This window comes from Podarcis bocagei (genome assembly GCF_964188305.1).
Source record: "Podarcis bocagei genome assembly, chromosome: 1".
Classification (NCBI taxonomy): domain Eukaryota; kingdom Metazoa; phylum Chordata; class Lepidosauria; order Squamata; family Lacertidae; genus Podarcis; species Podarcis bocagei.
Genome location: NC_138125.1, coordinates 24,740,381 through 24,758,806, shown reverse-complemented (window position 1 = coordinate 24,758,806; position 18,426 = coordinate 24,740,381). Strand labels below are relative to the sequence as shown.

Here is an 18,426-nt window from a genome sequence, read left to right as displayed (position 1 = left end):
TTTATGCAATCTGATTCTGCTGATTTTACTATTTGTTGCCGAGGTTGTTTTACTATTAACGGCATTTGCTTTACATGGTAATTTTTCTCCTTGGTTTTATTGTTTTCAAATATTACTAGCTGCCCTGAGCTCTTTGACAGAGGACAGGGCTATAGGAGATGTGTGCAGGTCTCCCATTCTGTGTGACTGTGCTGTGTGGAGAGAAGAGGAAACATGGCTCTGCTTTCCCCTAAGTAGATCCTTTTGCTTGTAGACACAAGTCCTGCAGTGGTTTGGACTGAGCCATGTCTGCAGTTTAGAAACACAACCAAATTATTCTGTTCATCTTACCTGAAAGCTTCAACTACAGTCCTCTCTGGCAGCTTTGGGGCCACAACACTGAAAGCTTTTCTGAAATCTTCTAAAGACAAATATCCTCTACCTTGATAAAGAGGGAGAGAAAGTATACGAGGAAAGACATTTAAATATTTAGAAGAGTGGTGAATCTATAAATCAGGATTAAGACACATTTAAAGCCTGGAATCAAGGACTCCCTAAGAGTGTGAATCCCTCTTATTATTTTTTTAAAGGACGTGACGTCTCAAGTGCACATAAATTTAGATGGGATTTAGTTCCAGACCCGGTTATTGTGTTTGGGTTTAATAACTAAATAATACCAGGAAATACAAGAACCTGTATTTTCTTGACCTCTTCTTGTTCATAAATAGCTAGTGTGGTATTGCACTTTAAAGGATCAGACAAAGATTGAGGATAACCTTACTCAAACCACCTCTTGGTTATGAAGCTCTTGGATGATGTTGGGCCTGCCAGTATCTGCCATACAGTTGTACCTGGATTTTCTGAAAGCCGAACGTCCGACAGGGCTTCCGTGGCTTCCAATTGGCTGCAGAAGCTTCCTGCAGCCAATCAGAAGCCGCACATTGGTTTCCGAACATTTTAGAAGTCGAATGGACTTCCAGAACAGATTCTGCTCAGCTTCCAAGGTATGACTGTACTTGCTTCGCGGGCTTGTTGTGAGGATAACAGTAATGGAAAACAATAAGACTTGCGGAATGAAAGCAAAACTTACATTGCCTGTCAAAAGCAGTGAATAGCTGCCTTACTTCGCTTTGGTAAAAATGTGCAGCCTTCTTTGTACTCATAAGATTTAGAAATTCTTCAAGCGATACACCTAGAAAAATAAGAAATTTGGCATATGTCAAATGCTTATCATTATTCCTCCAAAAATTATTTGCAACACAAGCAGCATAGCACTTTTGGAGTGAATGCTTATTCAGAAGGAGGTGTCACTATTTACTCCCCAGTCAGTGTGCACAGGATTGCAGTCTTACCCTGCAATCCTATACATGTCTACTCAAAAGTAAGTACCATGTGGCAAACTCTCCAGTAAGTGGGAGGACTGCCATCTTAATATGTTAAGTAAAAGAACAATTCTTGAAATAGGGTTTTTATACTACTGCAGTTCTCTTCTACTGCACAAATGAGGCTTAAACATATTTACACAGTATATTCTGTTGATTTCAATGGGACTTACATGCATATATGTAGCTATAGGATTGCAGCCTAAAACAGGGTTATAGTGCTACTGCTTATAAGAATCAAATCCCCTGGTGGGAAACCAGTTGGGTATAAGCAGAAAGAGAGAAACCAGTGGGCTATAACAGGTGGCTGTTAGTATACAGTAGTTATGATTTTAAGCTGCAATACTGAACTATGTGTGACATAAATAAAAAGGATCTTATTTTTTTTAGTACCTCCTGTGATACTCCATTACAACTGATTCTGTGTTCTGCTCTGTTGATGTGTAAAACCGGGCACTGAACTAAACAACTTGGAATTGATTTGAAGTTATTCTGCCAATGATACAATTTAAAATGCAAAGTCAGAATTCTCTATTTTCTTTCGTAATTTTTTTAAGTCAACAGAATAATCTGATTGTGTATTTTCTTTTCAACTCCTATGCCGTGTTTTTTCCTCTAGACAGGGAGAACAGGTACAGCTGTGGTCTTATCAAAATCAAGAACACAGTTAATGAGCATAGATAGATAATGGGGCCAGTTCAAATGTCACAATAAATCATGGGTCACTGTGAGAGAGATAAGTTGCAGCGAGCCTTGGACTCATGCACATCTCCCTCTGTGAGATTCAACATTTTTTGCTTCCATTTTTTATTAAACACAATTTAGTATTATGTCCAACCCCTCAACTGTGGTTAATATATATTTATATTTATATTTATATTTATATTTATATTTATTAAATTTACATACCACCTTTCCTATGAGGAACACAGGGCAGTTAGTTAACTATAGTTTGTTAAACGAAACTAGTTTTATAACTCATGATTTGAAGTCAACTTATTTCAAATAAACTGTATATAAAATGAATAGGTTTGTTGGGTTCAGACATTTATTTTTAAAAGTGAAGGCTTCTGAACTCATCCTTGCAGCCATGCTGGAGTTAAAAAAGGGAGCATACAAGCCCAAACCTTATTGCTCCTCACTCCCGTCATGATTTGTTCAGATAATATGGAGCACTTGTGTAAGGTAAAAGGTAAAGGAACCCCTGGATGGTTAAGTCCAGTCAAAGGCGACTGGGGTTGCGGCGCTCATCTCGCTTTTCAGGCCGAGGGAGCTGGTGTTTGTCCATAGCCAGCATGACTTAACCACTTCTGACGCTTACGGAACACCATGACGGAAACCAGAGCACATGGAAATGCCATTTACCTTCCCATTGAAGCGGTGCCTATTTATCTACTTGTACTGGTGTGCTTTCGAACTGCTAGGTTGGCAGGAGCTGGGACAGAGCAACAGGAGCTCACCCCATTGCGGGGCTTTCAAACTGCTGACCTTCTGATCGGGAAGCCCAAGAGGCTCAGTGGTTTAGACCACAGCACCATCCGCCAATCCAACATCTACAGCTCAAGAAAAAAGAATCTCAATATTTAATGTAAGAACTACAGGATTCATTCCCACATCATATCATTTACACAGGTAGGAACACCACCCTTATCTGCTAGCCTATGAACTGCTTATCTGAATGTTGTTTTCCCAATTCAGTTATGGAAACATTATGGGTAATATTCAATTGTGGCATTCTTCTTGTGCAATTCACTTGCACAAATGGGACTTATCCTTTCCTCTCCTCACCCCTGCAGACTTCCATGCACCCTCCAAAATCTGTTTCAGAGGGTTTGGGATGCTATCTATTTCAAGGATTTTAAGACCACACTGTCTTCAACTATCAGGTTCTGTTTATGATGTGCAAATTTTTAATAGCAGGGAATGTCTAAACATACTGCATTTGCCTGCCTGAATATCCAATTTCATTAATGCACACTGGCTTACATTATGAAGTGACCCATGCTTAACAGACACTCATCTCCCAATATGTATTCATTGGAGCATTAGATAAAGTTAAATTCTCCAGGCCACCAGCTTGCATTTTAGTCTTATGAATGTAATATAGGGCTTAAAATGCTATGCACATAGGCCTTCTGTGCTGGTTACACACTTAGCAGATGAGAAGTGTGAAATTCTACTCTATTTCCTTTCATTCTAGGTTTCTTATGTTGTGTCTTCCCTTGTTCATCTGGCTGTTTATAAATGTCTGTGCATACGAACACACACACACTGTTAGGCTACTGTGTTCATCTCTTGCCTGCGAGTTTCCCATAGGTGTTTGGTTGGCTTGAGTGGTAAACAGGGAGCTGGACTAGATTGGTCCATGGTCTGCTCCAGTTAGGGCTCTTCTTACATCATCAGTTTAGCAGCTTAAAGGATTCATGTAATTCTGAAGTCACATCTACACAGGGGCATTCAAAACTGATTTGGGGATATAGGAAACGCAGGACAATTCAAAATAATGTGTGTGTAATTTCACAATACATCTAGAAGGCTCACAGAAATCAGAACACAGGATTATCCATGCCTATTGAAGAGAAACTGCACTGGCACATCATAAGATAATCCTGAGCTAGGCTGTCACTATGATCAATGCAAGGCATTCTGTCTTGCAAGCAACAAGCCCCCTTGCAAAATCTTCCAACAAACACTTAGGTCTGGAGGTGAGATCACACATGACTTCTCGTCTCAAAAATGCCGAGTCGCAGAGGAACCTTAAGAAGCATATGGTTTTCATTCATTTTTCATGAAAGATTTTGTTCGGTTTAGTAAAAGTATCTTACACCAATGTGTGTTCATTTGAACTGAAGTTTCCATTCAAGTTCAGATTCAGTTTCTCATCTTTCATCAAAGATGTTGTTAGGAATAAGATGACTGACTTCCAAGCAGAAACGGAAGGTGTGAAATGGAAGCTGCAGTGAGGAATGCCACTCAGGTACATCATGGCAGTGAAGGAAGAATGTCAGATTAAAGTAGCTAGGTTCTACCCCCAGGTCCCTTACCAATATAAACATATATTTCTGTAAGCTGAAGGACTGCTTTTGTTTTATTTTTAAAAAACCAACCTTGCTCCAAGGCAAGTGGAGGGGAAATGAATTAAATCTTCTTTAATAAATCTTCTTTATAACCCCTCTCGTAAAAGGCACTTTTAAACACTATTTCTGCTGTGATAAGTACAAAGTCTAATATACATTCTTTTATCATTCTTGCCTTTTCTTTGTCTGAGTAAGCGAAACCTTTCTGGAGCATGTGAAAGTGCCTTATACCTAGTCAGGTCATTGGTCCATCTAGCTCAGGATTAAATTGATCGGCGTTTATTCCCAAGAGGCATATATAACGTTTATTCCCAAACAAGACTCTGATTTAACACAGGTTAAAAATTACAAGCCAATTTCATTATTGAATAATGACTATAAAATGTTTGCAAATATTTTAGCAAATAGGATGAAAAAGGTATTAAAAGAAATGATTCATAAGGATCAAACAGGTTTCCTTCCTGGTAGGCAGATGAAAGATAACATAAGAAATATAATTAACATAATAGAGTATCTGTCAAACAGGAAGGATAAACAAGCAATGTTGATATTTGTGGACGCCGAGAAGGCCTTTGATAATATTTCTTGGGAATTTATGTTAAAGAATTTGGAATAAATGGATATGGGTCAATCTTTCCTGAGTGGTATAAAGGCAATATATTCGGAGCAGAGAGCAAAATTAATTGTTAACAACGTTATAACAGAGAACATTGCTATAACTAAGGGTACAAGACAAGGGTGTCCTTTATCTCCGTTATTATTCATTTCAGCCCTAGAAGTCTTCCTAAGAAATAATGAAAAAATAAAAGGTGTGACAGTTGGTTGTAATGAATACAAGGTCAAAGCCTTTGCCGATGACTTGGTTATAACTATAGAAGATCCTATGCAGAGTGTTAAAGAGGTGTTAGAAGAGATAGAACATTTTGGTCCGGTGTCCGGCTTTAAGTTAAATAGGAAAAAAACTAAAATAATTGCTAAGAATATGGATCAAGAGACAATAGAAAGAATACAGCAACAAACAGAGATGAATGTGGTTAAGAAAGTTAAGTATTTAGGGATTATGTTAACTCCCAGGAGTATTGACCTGTTTCAAAACAACTATGTACCAATATGGAATAAAATTAAACGTGACCTAGAGGTGTGGGGAAGAATGAAACTATCATTATGGGGAAGAATTGCAACGATAAAGATGAGCGTGCTACCGAAAATGTTGTTTCTGTTTCAAACAATTCCAATAATTAAAGGTGTGACAATATTCAAAGAATGGCAAAGAATAACGTCAAGATATATCTGGCAGGGCAAGAAGCCAAGGATAAAATTTAAGATATTAACAGATGCAAAAGATAGAGGAGGCTTTGCCCTGCCAGATTTAAAGTTATATTATGAAGCTTCATGTCTTTGCTGGGTGAAAGAATGGATAAAGTTAGAAAACACAGAATTGTTGGATTTAGAAGGTTATGATAATAGATTCGGTTGGCACACGTATTTATGGTGTGAAAAGAATAAAGTGCATAAAGGTTTTGAAAACCACATCTTTAGAGGATTGTTGATTGAAGTCTGGAATAGGTATAAAAATTTATTAGAGTTTAAAACTCCATATTGGCTATCACCATTGGAGATAATGAGTGTGAAAAAGATCAATATGACAGGGAGATGGATTACATATGAGAATTTGATAATCAAAGAAGGTAATAAATGGAAATTGAAACCATATGAAGAAGTTAAAGAAAATGTGAATGATTGGTTGCACTATTTGCAGTTGAATGCAATGTTTATAAAAGAGATGTCAGAAAGAGGTTTTCAGGAAAAGAAATCTAGGTTTCATCAAGAAATTTTGAATAGTGATGTTAAAATTTTATCAAAAATGTATAAATTATTACTTGAGTGGCATACAAAGGATGAAGAAGTAAAATCAGTTATGATTCAGTGGGCCAAATATTTTGGTTATAATATACAATTTGATGAGTGGATAAAATTGTGGAAAGAAGGAATGAAATTCACTGCAAGCACTACAATAAAAGAAAATGTTATGAAAATGATATATAGATGGTATGTAACACCAATGAAACTTGGTAAGATGTATAAAGTCAGTAATAAATGTTGGAAATGTCAGGAAAAAGAAGGAACATTTTATCACATGTGGTGGGAGTGTAAGAAAGTGAAAGGTTTCTGGGAAATAATTTATAATGAGATGAAGAAAATGTTGAAATATACTTTTGTTAAGAAGCCAGAAGAATTTTTATTAGGAATATTAGGGGAATGAAATTAAAAAGAAGGATGTGAAGTTATTTAGGTATGCAGTGACAGCAGCTAGAATTTTGATGGCCCAGAAATGGAAACAGGAAGAAATGCCGACGAGGGAAGAATGAAGAATGAAACTGATGGAATATGCAGAAATGGACAAATTAACCGGGGAAATTCGGAACCAACGCGATCAGAGATTCACCAAGGACTGGAATAAATTTACAGAGTATATCAAAAATGTATGTGAGGAGCAATTGGCGCTTGTTGGCTTTCAAGAAGCTCTGTGAAAATGATTGATAGAAATGTTGCTTAAAAGATATGATAAGATTAAGATTGTTAAAGCGCAATATAAATTTAAGAAATGTGAGTAATTGTGATAATATGGAAAATTGTCAGATAGGCTGAGGGAAGTCTAAAAGATGTATATGTTAGAAATGGATGTTAAACATGGATGGAATGTATATTGGAAATTGAATAAAAATTAATTATAAAAAAGGATTAAATTGATCGGCAGCAAATCTTCAGGGTTTCAGACAGGGGTCTTTACCAGTCCTACCCGAAGACTGAACCTGGGACATTTTGCCCTGTCCCTTTCCTCTCTATTTCCTCTCTATTTTCCTTGATATCAGCCTAGATCCCACCTTCCCTTCCCTCTTTCTAGATAGTGAGTTTTTATATTCTGTTTTAATCAGACTTAGCTGTCTTTCTGTCACTATTGTTTCAAGAATTTATTGTTGTTTTCATCTTTATTATGTTAGCAGCTCTGAGAGGTTTTGCTTAAATAGGATAGAAATTTCTTAAATAAATAATACGTACTATGAAATGTAAGTGTGACTATGATCCAGTTTCCCATTCCCTTGAGACTTGAAACTGGAGCTCCTTACTTTCACCTCTACACCACAATAAGGGGTGGGGGGTGGGGAGTGCTGTAGAGAAGATCACTTCTCCAGTTCCATTGAGCTGGGCAGCATTCAATCTGTAGTATTTAGCTCAATATTGTACACCAAAAGTGAGCCTGAATGCATATTTTTCAATATATTATTTCTCACAAGTTTAGTAATTAAAGCTATTCCATACTTATTTTCTAACTCTGTCATGTTTGAGCTCTGATCGCTAGTTAAAAAGAGAGTGAATATCAAAATATGATGCTTGTACATACCAGATTGATTTTGCTTCACAGAAGCCATGACTGAATCCACTTCCACCTAGAATAGACAAAAATGACACCATCAAGAAATGACTCGGTACATTTCTTTCAATTCATTGTTTCATTTGCTACCTGTACATTACCCAGTTCTGCAAAACCACTATCACAGTCTTACCCACAATTACTTTCATTTCAGCTATTTACTTCAGATGTCAGAAAATGAAAGGCATGACCCATTTCTCTGAACTCCCATTAAGTTGAGACGCTAAACTAAATGGGCAGTGCACATGCTGGAGAGGAACATGGGGTTTTCAATGAATGCTTTAATTGTGAAATCAGAAAAGTGTTCCAACATGGGGTTACAAGTTACAAGGTGGCAGGTAACTAGATGTGGATAAGCTTAGCTAATATATTGATTCAACAGTTGGCATGCCCCTCTGCTCTCCTTCTCAAGAGCAGGGTGGGCAGGACTATTTGTGCAGGTTGTGTCCCAAGTCTCTGGAATGCACAAACAAATGGGCACTCCACCACAGAGGCTAGACCAGGCATAGGCAAACTCGGCCCTTCAGATGTTTTGGGACTACAACTCCCATCATCCCTGACCACTGGTCCTGTTAGCTAGGGATGATGGGAGTTGTAGTCCCAAAAACATCTGGAGGACCGAGTTTGCCTATGCCTGGGCTAGACAGTCATGGTTTGCTTACACTACCACTTCCACATCCTTGGAGAATGAATTAGTGAAGACAACTTGCCATTGGACTTATTCTTAGAGGACTCCGTTGAAGGAGAGGGCTCTTCGCTGACAAGGGAGGGCACTGGAGCTATCTTGGTAGCTCGTAACATAGCACTTGAGGTGTCCACTATCAAAGAGATGGGCCATTCCTAACAGACTAATAGACCTGTCCCTAGAACCCAGACTTCTTGCTCAACTGGGACCTTCTTCTGGATATAACTCCTTTTGGTGTCCCAAATTCTCATTCCCCATCTCACTAGGGCCTTCCTCTGGGTCAGCCGCTTCCAACTCTCCAAGCTCCTTCCATTCCGCCTCCTCATCTGACCACACTGTCCACGACGTCTCCATGAGATTCATGACAGCATATTAATGACGGGTCCCAGCAGTCAATCCTTTCAGCTGTGAGGGGATTGCCCAATTACAGTGGTACCTCGGGTTAAATACTTAATTCGTTCCGGAGGTCTGTTCTTAACCTGAAACTGTTCTTAACCTGAAGCACCACTTTAGCTAATGGGGACCTCCTGCTGCTGCCGCGCCGCCGGAGCATGATTTCTGTTCTTATCCTGAAGCAAAGTTCTTAACCTGAAGCACTAGTTCTGGGTTAGCGGAGTCTGTAACCTGAAGTGTATGTAACCTGAAGCGTATGTAACCCGAGGTACCACTGTACAGCTTAAAGAACCATGGGAGAAGGTGAGTGGAATTGGCTTTAGAGGCCCACATTGTCTGAGTCTAATGCTCCCCTTCCCTCACTGGTCCATGCTAAATACAATGCCACTCCAAATGTGTATGCCAACTGCATTGATTGCTCACAACAGATGCACAACTCAATAAAACAACAGAATTTCTTTTGTGGATATGTGAATTTTAGCTTGCAGAAAGGTCAAGCTATGACCACGCCAGAACAAATAAAAAAAAATTTTTAGAATTGGGACCTGCAGAGCTGGGGGCAGGGTTGGGGGGGGGGGAGAAAACAAATGGGAAATTTTGCTGTGCAAGTGGATTTCAATTGTGCAAGTAGGCAGACATCATTGGATGCCACTCTTTAAGTTTTGAATGATAAACCTTATAGTTTAACCAGGTTAAGAATGAAGAGAACGATAGAAGTAAATGAAAAGGGAAGCTAGGGTTGCATAGCGTATCAATTATCAAATAAATTCCACATCATTCATTGTTGACCTGCATTGCAATTAGGTCATTCCAAAAATATGGATGCTCTGAGAGAAATTGATGTACAGCTGGGTCTTCATTTACAAAAGAAATAACTTCTATATAATTTTGAACTGAACAAGTCTATAACATTATACTTTTGAAAGGGAAACAAATGCCAAAATGTATCTAAAAATTTAAGATAAGTTTCTCCTACAATTATTTGCTTTCCATACAAATCAGGCTATTTATTACAGGCTTTAATGATGGCAACATGTCTAGCATCTTTCTCCATAGAAAGAAAGCAATATGACTATGTGAAAGTAAAATATAATTTCATTAATGGTCTTATTTTGAACCAGTAGCTGGACTGTAATCTAGAAGCCATTTACTCTATTAGAATTAGCAGAACAAATATGGAGCAAATGGACTGTAGACTACAGACGTAAAGTACAATCCTAAACATATTTACTCAGAAGCAAATCCAACTGTGCTCAGTAAAGCTTTCTCACAGATTAGAGAACAGGTAAGTGCAGCCTCAGAATTTCTAATAAAGTCACTGAAAAATATCATAGATCACCTACTTTCCAAATCACTATGGAAAGCATTAACAGCGACATCTCATGGTCACAAAAGGTATTACTTTGATTCACATCTTTATACATGGTAATATGAAACAAAAATCTGTTAAAACTTCATTAGGCAAATCTTTTCAAGGCTAGAAATCAATAAGCAATGCCATCCTAAGCATGTCTACTCAGATGTAAACCCCAATGAGTTCAACAGCACTTATTTCTCAGTTAAGGCTGAAACCCTATGTATTCCTTTTCAACTTAATGAGACTTACTTCTGAGCAGACTTGTACAGCATTGTGCTGTTAATTGTCCTCGGGACTGAAGAAACAGGCTGAATTTCCCTGGTTTAGTGGCAAGCCATATTTTAGCATTACACCCTAACTGGACAAACCACGGCTTACAGAGTCTAAGATCATGAACAGCATCTGAACTAGGCTTGCAATCCTTGTTTGCTGCTAATCCAGATGTTGGAGGGGAAATCAGAGTAGAACAAGGGGAGAAGGAGGGAAGGTGTAAGCATAAGGCTTGTTCACTTAGCACCAAGCTGTGGTTTGTCATTATGTCTCAACTGACACAGTAGTTAGGAAGATCTAACTTTTAAAAACAAGCGTGCCTTGACTTAGCTCCTGTTGTCACTTGCGCAACATACTGGTTGTGAATGCAATGTTCATCTGAAATTCTTATTTTCATTTACTTATTTAACCTTTCAATAGCAGTTTCTAATTTTAATTCCCAATCTTCTTGTGCATATGTTTTTGAGATATGGTAGGATTCTATTTAGCTATTTTGCATAATTGACTGGGATGTGGGGCAACATTTGTTTGTTTAAGCAACTTTGAAGTTTAGAAGGTCAAGCTGGCTACACATTCTATTGAGAAATATCTGCTTTGATGTAGAAACAGTAGATAAAGATATATGAGTGAATTACACCATGCAACACTGATTTCCGAAGAACAAAGAAAAGCAGCTTCTATTGGCAAAATAGCTGAGGCAGACCTGCCCCATCTCAGAAACTGGAATAACCAAGGTTAGCTTTTATTTTAGCTCAAATAGAGAAACAGCCAAGTTAGCATCCCTACACTGGGTGGCTCAGTTTCGGTTATAAGGAATCCATACAACTATGTGTTTTGTAAAAAAAAAATCCAGGAAGTTTAATTTTAAACTGAAGGTTTGGACCAGAATAAAACAGTATAGCAGACTGGAATTGTGAACAGTAGCACTCCACGCTGCAGCATTTTGTTGCTGATCTGCTCTGTCCATCATAGGTAAAGGTAAAGGGACCCCTCACCATTAGGTCCAGCCGTGACCGACTCTGGGGTTGCAGTGATCATCTCGCTTTATTGGCCAAGGGAGCCGGCGTACAGCTTCCGGGTCATGTGGCCAGCATGACTAAGCCGCTTCTGGCGAACCAGAGCAGCGCACGGAAACGCTGTTTACCTTCCCGCCGGAGCGGTACCTATTTATCTACTTGCACTTTGACGTGCTTTCGAACTGCTTAGGTTGGCAGGAGCAGGGACCGGGCAACGGGAGCTCACCCCGTCGCGGGGATTCAAACCGCCAACCTTCTGATCGGCAAGTCCTAGGCTCTGTGGTTTAACCCACAGTGCCACCCGTGCTGTGATGGACATTACACTTGCAAAATCTCAGGGATACTTTATGAAGCTAGAAACAAGTGATATCTATGATGATTCTGTAGGATGCACCCACTGACTTCTATTGGGCTGGGGTGCTGTGCTTTAAGGGACTCTCCTTTAATAATAATATCATAATAATGTTATTATTTGTACCCCACCCATCTGACTAGGTTGCCCCAGCCACACTGGGTGGCTTCCAACATATAAAAACATAATAAAACATTACACCTTAAAATAAGAGACATTTGTGTCAATTACAGGTACTTAAATACAAGAACTCACACTGGAGGTAAGGCCAACATTCACTGCCATTTCCTGCAATTTGAGAGAGAAAAAACACCCCAGTACTTTGAAGACTTTTCGTAATTCAAGAAACGTAAACTACAGAATATTTATCTGATTATTTTATGTTATATATATTATTTTATTTTAGGGTACTTAATGAATATGCCAATCCTCAAGACAGGGTGGAAGAAAATAAACTTTACCTTTGAGGGCTTATAGCCAAACAGCATCACTACAGCCACCTTGTAGTCCTCTCTGTTTAAATATCCTTTGTGGTCTTCATCACATGCCTCAAATGCCTAAAGACAACAAGGTAATTAATGATTTTAAAACAAGAATTTCTTGAAGTATTTTTTTTGGGGGGGGAGAGTAATCAAGTTTGATCACATTTCTGTCTAATCTTGGATTAGAATTCGCTGCCCAGCTCTAGTTTGGTGTGTTTTAAAAGTCTGTGATCCTTAAAGTTTGATTTAGAATCATTCATTTTAATGACTCATGCCAGCAAAAATTGGGTATTTTATTTTAAATGTGGATTTGAAAGCTTTTATTATTTCTAGATGTGATGTTTTTATTAAAAACATTTATATATATCTCTTCAATTTTTTTTTAAAAAAAAGCCCAAGCTTCTCATGCCACCACAATAAAACAGTAAAAGGGGATCAAGGTACAACACTGTTCTAGGGACCCAGAGATTATTATATTTTGCCCTTAAAATCACTGATATTATTTAGATAATTTATATACTGGGTAGCTCAGTTGATTATAGCAGTGTTTCCCAAACGTTTTTGGGCAACGGCACACCTGCTTACTGGAAAAAAATCTCGCGGCACACCACCATTAAAGCCCCGCCCCGTGACGTCAGCGCGCAGCGTCACGCCGGGAGGGACGCACAAAAGTGAACGTTTTTTCCCTCCCCCTTGCCGGGGTGGGAGGAGGCAGCAGAGCGAGGGCAGCTGAGGCGGCGGCGGCAGCTGAGGCGGCGGCGGCTGCGATAGCGGGCGGAGGAGGAGCCGTCGCCGGGAGTTGCTGCTGCTGCTGTTGCTGCTGCTGCCCGGACATGCCGGCCTCCTCCTCCTCCGCTGTCTCGCGCTCCTCCCTTTTGCGCGTGCTGCCCCGCCGCTCGGCACGACCACCGCGGAGCCGCCCCGGCTCGACGCGGATCCTCGCCGCCGCCGCCTCTCGCCGCCGCCTCTCGCCCGCCTCCCTCCCACGGCACACCAGCCGGTGTCTCACGGCACACTAGTGTGCCGCGGAACACCGGTTGGGAAACACTGGATTATAGTGTAGTGCTGATAACACCAAGGTTGCAGGTTTGATCTCCATGTGGGACAGCTGCATATACCCTGCAATGAAGGAAGTTAGACTAGATGATCCTCAGAGTCTCTTCCAATTCAATGATTCTAAGATAAACTGCTTCACTTTTTAGAGAGGAAAAAAAAACTCTCTAAGTGGTTAACGAGTTGAAATAAAATTAAATAAAAATCAGAAAATAACAAAACACGTTATAAAAATTCATCAGGTAAAAACAACAAAATAAGCAGCTGAACAGGTTAGCTGTCCTAAACATCAAAAAAGGCCCAAGTCAACAAATAGGTTTTGTTGCCCCCCGCCCCCCTGTTGCTCAGCAGTGGCACCTTCTTACTATTTTTGCCAAACACCTTACAGGCTCCCGATAGTTAAATATAATGAATTTAGGATCTAGAAAAGATTGCCAAAGGGTGGTGGTGGGGAACCTACAACAAAGATCCAGTTTTACAGCATCTCAGTCCCCCCCCCCCGTCACAACAACTGCTGACTTTACTTTTTAACAACCACTAAAATGTCCATCAAAGAGTAACGAAAATGCTGTCAAAAGCAATCTTGAGTTAGATAACAGCAAGACTGCAGAGATACCAGCAGTTGAGAAATAGTCTAATGTACTCTGAATGCTTGTGAAAGATAAAATGCTGAGAGACTAAGAATGAATCAACTAACCAGATTTCTCATTAAACACTTGGACCAGTGAATAGAAATCTCTGCTTGTTGACTTTATTATTTGTTACAGCCTCATGCAGGAACATGCTTATGAAGTAACCCAAACAGAAATGAAAAATGGCAGATTGCCTACTGATTATCAATAGAAGCACTTGGTGGAGAAAACTGTTAATGAAATGCATGAGCAAATTATCAGGTCCTGAAAACACACCAGGACTACTTTAGACTTTTTGGATAAACACACAAAGGAGCAACTAATAGCTTTCGAAATTTTAACACCTAGATACAATCTTTTAATACAGCAGAGATGAGAAACTCTCAAACAGCAGGTGAGCAAGAAGCAATTCTCACATTCTGGACACCCACACAGCAGAAAGACAACTAGTTCTAAATGTTCACAGAAATTCTAGCACTGGTATGAGGTGAATGTGCAAAACAAAAAATAAACTTTCTAACTGTAGTAATAGTTAAACAAAGGATAAACTGCTCAGAAAAACTGCCATATTTCTCGGCACCGCATTTTTTTTAAGGTGGTGGGACAAATATCTCTTCCCAGAGTATTATAATGTGTGTTCAATTCTGTAATCCTAAGCATACTTATTAGGAGTAAAGCCCAACTGAACACAGTAAGTGCTATCTCTGAGTAAACGTGCATAGGATTACTCCACAGGTCAAAAAAAATCATAATAGGAATGCAATTCTATTCTTAATCCCAATGTTGATGGTGGCAGCCATAGATCTCTATTATAGGTAGCAGCTGTGTCCAGGTGAGCAGTAAGGTATTACCAGTAGTTCTGTGTGCTAACAAACAAAAAGCCCCCAAATTGTTGTTCTGCTGGTGGGGCACCAGTGGCTTTCAATATACAGGATCCAATGCTCTACTAATCCTCCAAGGGGCTCTGCTTATTCTTTTTTGTTTTGTGAAATTCCCTACGGGAGTTTGCCATTAAAAGGCCATCACCATACTGATTATAGAATCACAGAGTTGGAAGGGACCCTGAGGATCATCTTGTCCAATCCTCTGCAACGCAGGAATATGCAGCTGTCCCTAACAGGGACCAAATCTACAGCCTTGGCATTATCAGCAGTACACTCTAATCAACTTTCTCACTCACACAGCCTGGCTTGTTAGCATAAGCTAAATCCAGGGTTTTCCAGCACAGTTTAATCAAACCTTGATTCGTTCTAACTTTTAATAATTCTAAGAATTATGGGCAACTTGCACCCACAAACCCAAGACTTAAAACAATAGTGTGCAAACTTCAATAATTCTTCATCAGGCTACAGATGGTAAACAAAGTGTGAGGGGATGGGGTGGGGTGGAACTGGCTGGTGGTGATCTCATGATTTTGCATCTGGTAAGAGTACAAAGATGGAGTATTGGTGGGGGAGTAGATATTTAAATAAGTGCTACAGCGGACAACAGGTAAGGAGGAATATGGCTGATTCCAAGTCTCTGGAAGTACAAAATACAAAACACAGCTGTTATCCAGGTCTGTCTCTATCCTTAGGTGAAGCACACATTAAACAGGTGAATAAATCAATTGAAGGGAAGGTCTGTAATTGTAGGACAACCACTTGTACTCCCTTTGAATAGAACAGGGCTTCTCTTTCAAGATATTTAGGTCTGCAAACATGTGCATGTTTACCTTAAGTATTTACAATTAATTCTGATATATCAGGGCAATTGTTCGTGTGATGTGAACTGTGGAATTAATACTTTTGGAAATGCAGTTACCTTTCACCAACACACTGCAGATAATTTGGCTAGTGTCTAATTATTTGGCTAGCTATGGAGGGACTAGCCAGGTGAAGCCTCCAGAGGGACACAACTGAGGTTCCCAATGTGTGGGGTTTCTGTGTGTGCCAAACTGAGTCTTTGACCTGGGTGGAATGAAGCCTTGTTTCGTCTTTGGTCTAGCCCAGAGTGCAGCCTACAAGCACCCAAGCCTCTTGATAGTTTCCAAGTCATGAGAAGTAACAATTCCTCATTAGATTCATCTGGAGTAATGTGTCCAGTTCTGGGACTTCTCACTTTAAGAAGGATGTGGACCAACTAGAAGGGGACAGAAGTATAGGAAACGAAGTCCTTATGAGGAAACGTTGAACAAGCATACCCTGAAAAAGGAAAAAGACTGAGGTGGGATTATAAAAAGGTAAAGGTAAAGGACCCCTGACAGTTAAGTCCAGTCGCGAACGACTCTGGGGTTGCAGCGCTCATCTCGCTTTACTGGCCGAGGGAGCTGATGTTTGGAAACACCGTTTACCTTCCCACCAGAGCAGTACCTATTTATCTACTTGCACTTTGACATGCTCAGCAAGCCCTAGGCTCAGTGGTTTAGACCACAGCGCCACCCACGTCCGTTTGAGGTGGGATTATAGCACTCCTCAAATATCTTCTAATGAAGGGCTGACGCTTTAGAAGAGGGCAAAGCCTTTACAGTGGTGCCCCGCAAGACGAATGCCTCGCAAGACGGAAAACTCGCTAGACGAAAGGGTTTTCCGTTTTTTGAGCTGCTTTGCAAGACAAATTTCCCTATGGGCTTGCTTCGCAAGACGAAAACATCTTGCAAGTTTGTTTCCTTTTTCTTAACACCATTAATACAGTTGCGACTTGACTTCGAGGAGCAACTCATAGAACGCAGTGTACATAGTAGCCTTTTTTGAGGTTTTTAAAGACTTTGGTGATTTTTGAAGCTTTTCCAAAACTTCTTTTGCAGCCATTTGGTAAGTTAAGCTTTTAAAACTTTTTTGGGGGGTTTTGGATTTTGGGTTGGGGTGTTTGGAATTCAAGGACTTGGTGTTGGGGAGGGATTTGCAAGAATCTGGAAGCTTGTGTGTTTTTTTCTGCATTTTTATGATTTTCTGTGACCATTGGGCCACTCTGCTGTTTTTTTAAAAAAAATTCTGGATTTGAATTTCTGTGTGCTGGGTGGCTGGGGGAACAGTTGGGGGGGTTGCAAGAATCTGGAAGCTTGTGGTTTTTTCTGCATTTTTATGATTTTCTGTGACTATTGGGCCACTCTGCTGTTTTTTTAAAAAAATTCTGGATTTGAATTTCTGTGTGCTGGGTGGCTGGGGGAACAGTTGGGGAGGGGTTTGCAAGAATCTGGAAGCTTGTTTTTTCCCCCTGCATTTTTATGATTTTCTGTGACCATTGGGCCTCTCTGCTGTTTTTTTAAAAAAATTCTGGATTTGAATTTCTGTGTGCTGGGTGGCTGGGGGAACAGTTGGGGAGGGGTTTGCAAGAATCTGGAAGCTTGTGGTTTTCCCCCCTGCATTTTTATGATTTTCTGTGACCATTGGCCAACTCTGCTGTTGTTTTTTAAAAAATCTGGGTTTGAATTTTGAAATGCTCGTTACAGTATGTGTGACTTTAAAGAGCACTTAATAAACTCTTGTTGTACCAAATTTGGCTTTGTTTGGACTTTTTTTGACCATAGGAACGCATTAATTGATTTTCAATGCATTCCTATGGGAAACCGTGCTTTGCAAGACGAAAAAATTCACGGAACAAATTAATTTCGTCTTGCGAGGCACCACTGTATCTTTTCTGCCTTAGATGGGAGGGCTATACCTAATGTGTTTACGATGGAAGAGGGTGTATTTTGATTGAACATTAGATGATCTTAAATGCAGCCCTGTTTAGGGACGTTTTTAAGGTTTGATGTTTGATTGTGTTTTTAATACTCTGTTGGGAGCCGCCCAGAGTGCCTGGGGAAACCCAGCCAGAGGGGCAGGGTATAAATAAACTGTTTTGTTGTCGTCGTTGCAAATATTGGGGGGTTTTGTGTTGGGGGGGGTCGCTACTGACCTTCAAGCAAAGACTAGACATCCAAATACGGAGGATTTCCAGCATCTATGATGAAATGTTTAGGAGTACGTATTGGGGAGACCCAGGTCCAAATCACCACTAAGCTGCCTGGGATGGTCTCGGGCCAGTCACTCCCTGGCCCACCTCACAGGGCTGTTGTAAGGACGAAAGAGAGCGGAGGAAAAGTGGGACACAAGTGCAACTAAAGAACACCCAACACACACACACCCCCCACACCTCGTTACCTACTTTAACCCACCGCTTCCTGCGACTCTCTTCGCCACTTAACCCGCTCTCTGCCTCTTCACGCCAAGCGCACATCGCAGACGCCGCCTCAAACCGCCGCCAAGCTTCCCATGGCAACCCAACCGCTTTCCTTAGCAACCCCAACGCTGCCCCTCATTGGCTGGAAGCGCGAGGCGGGAAAGCTGCTATT

At 40.2% G+C, this 18,426-nt stretch overlaps 1 protein-coding gene across 2 annotated transcripts in view; it reads right to left on the bottom strand.

The window, feature by feature from the left end:
• The window catches only part of EFCAB11 (EF-hand calcium binding domain 11), a 62,639-nt gene extending 44,241 nt beyond the window's left edge, over positions 1-18,398 (bottom strand). For both annotated transcript variants that reach the window (XM_081174637.1, XM_081174636.1), the window contains exons 1-5: positions 18,240-18,398; positions 12,406-12,501; positions 7,842-7,887; positions 1,070-1,171; positions 331-421 (exon numbers count right to left, since the gene is read on the bottom strand). In XM_081174637.1, the coding sequence (XP_081030763.1) occupies positions 331-421; positions 1,070-1,171; positions 7,842-7,887; positions 12,406-12,501; positions 18,240-18,311 (407 nt within the window). In that variant the 5' untranslated portion in view covers positions 18,312-18,398. The remainder of the gene's footprint in view (positions 1-330; positions 422-1,069; positions 1,172-7,841; positions 7,888-12,405; positions 12,502-18,239) is intronic.
• Positions 18,399-18,426: the final 28 nt, after the last annotated feature.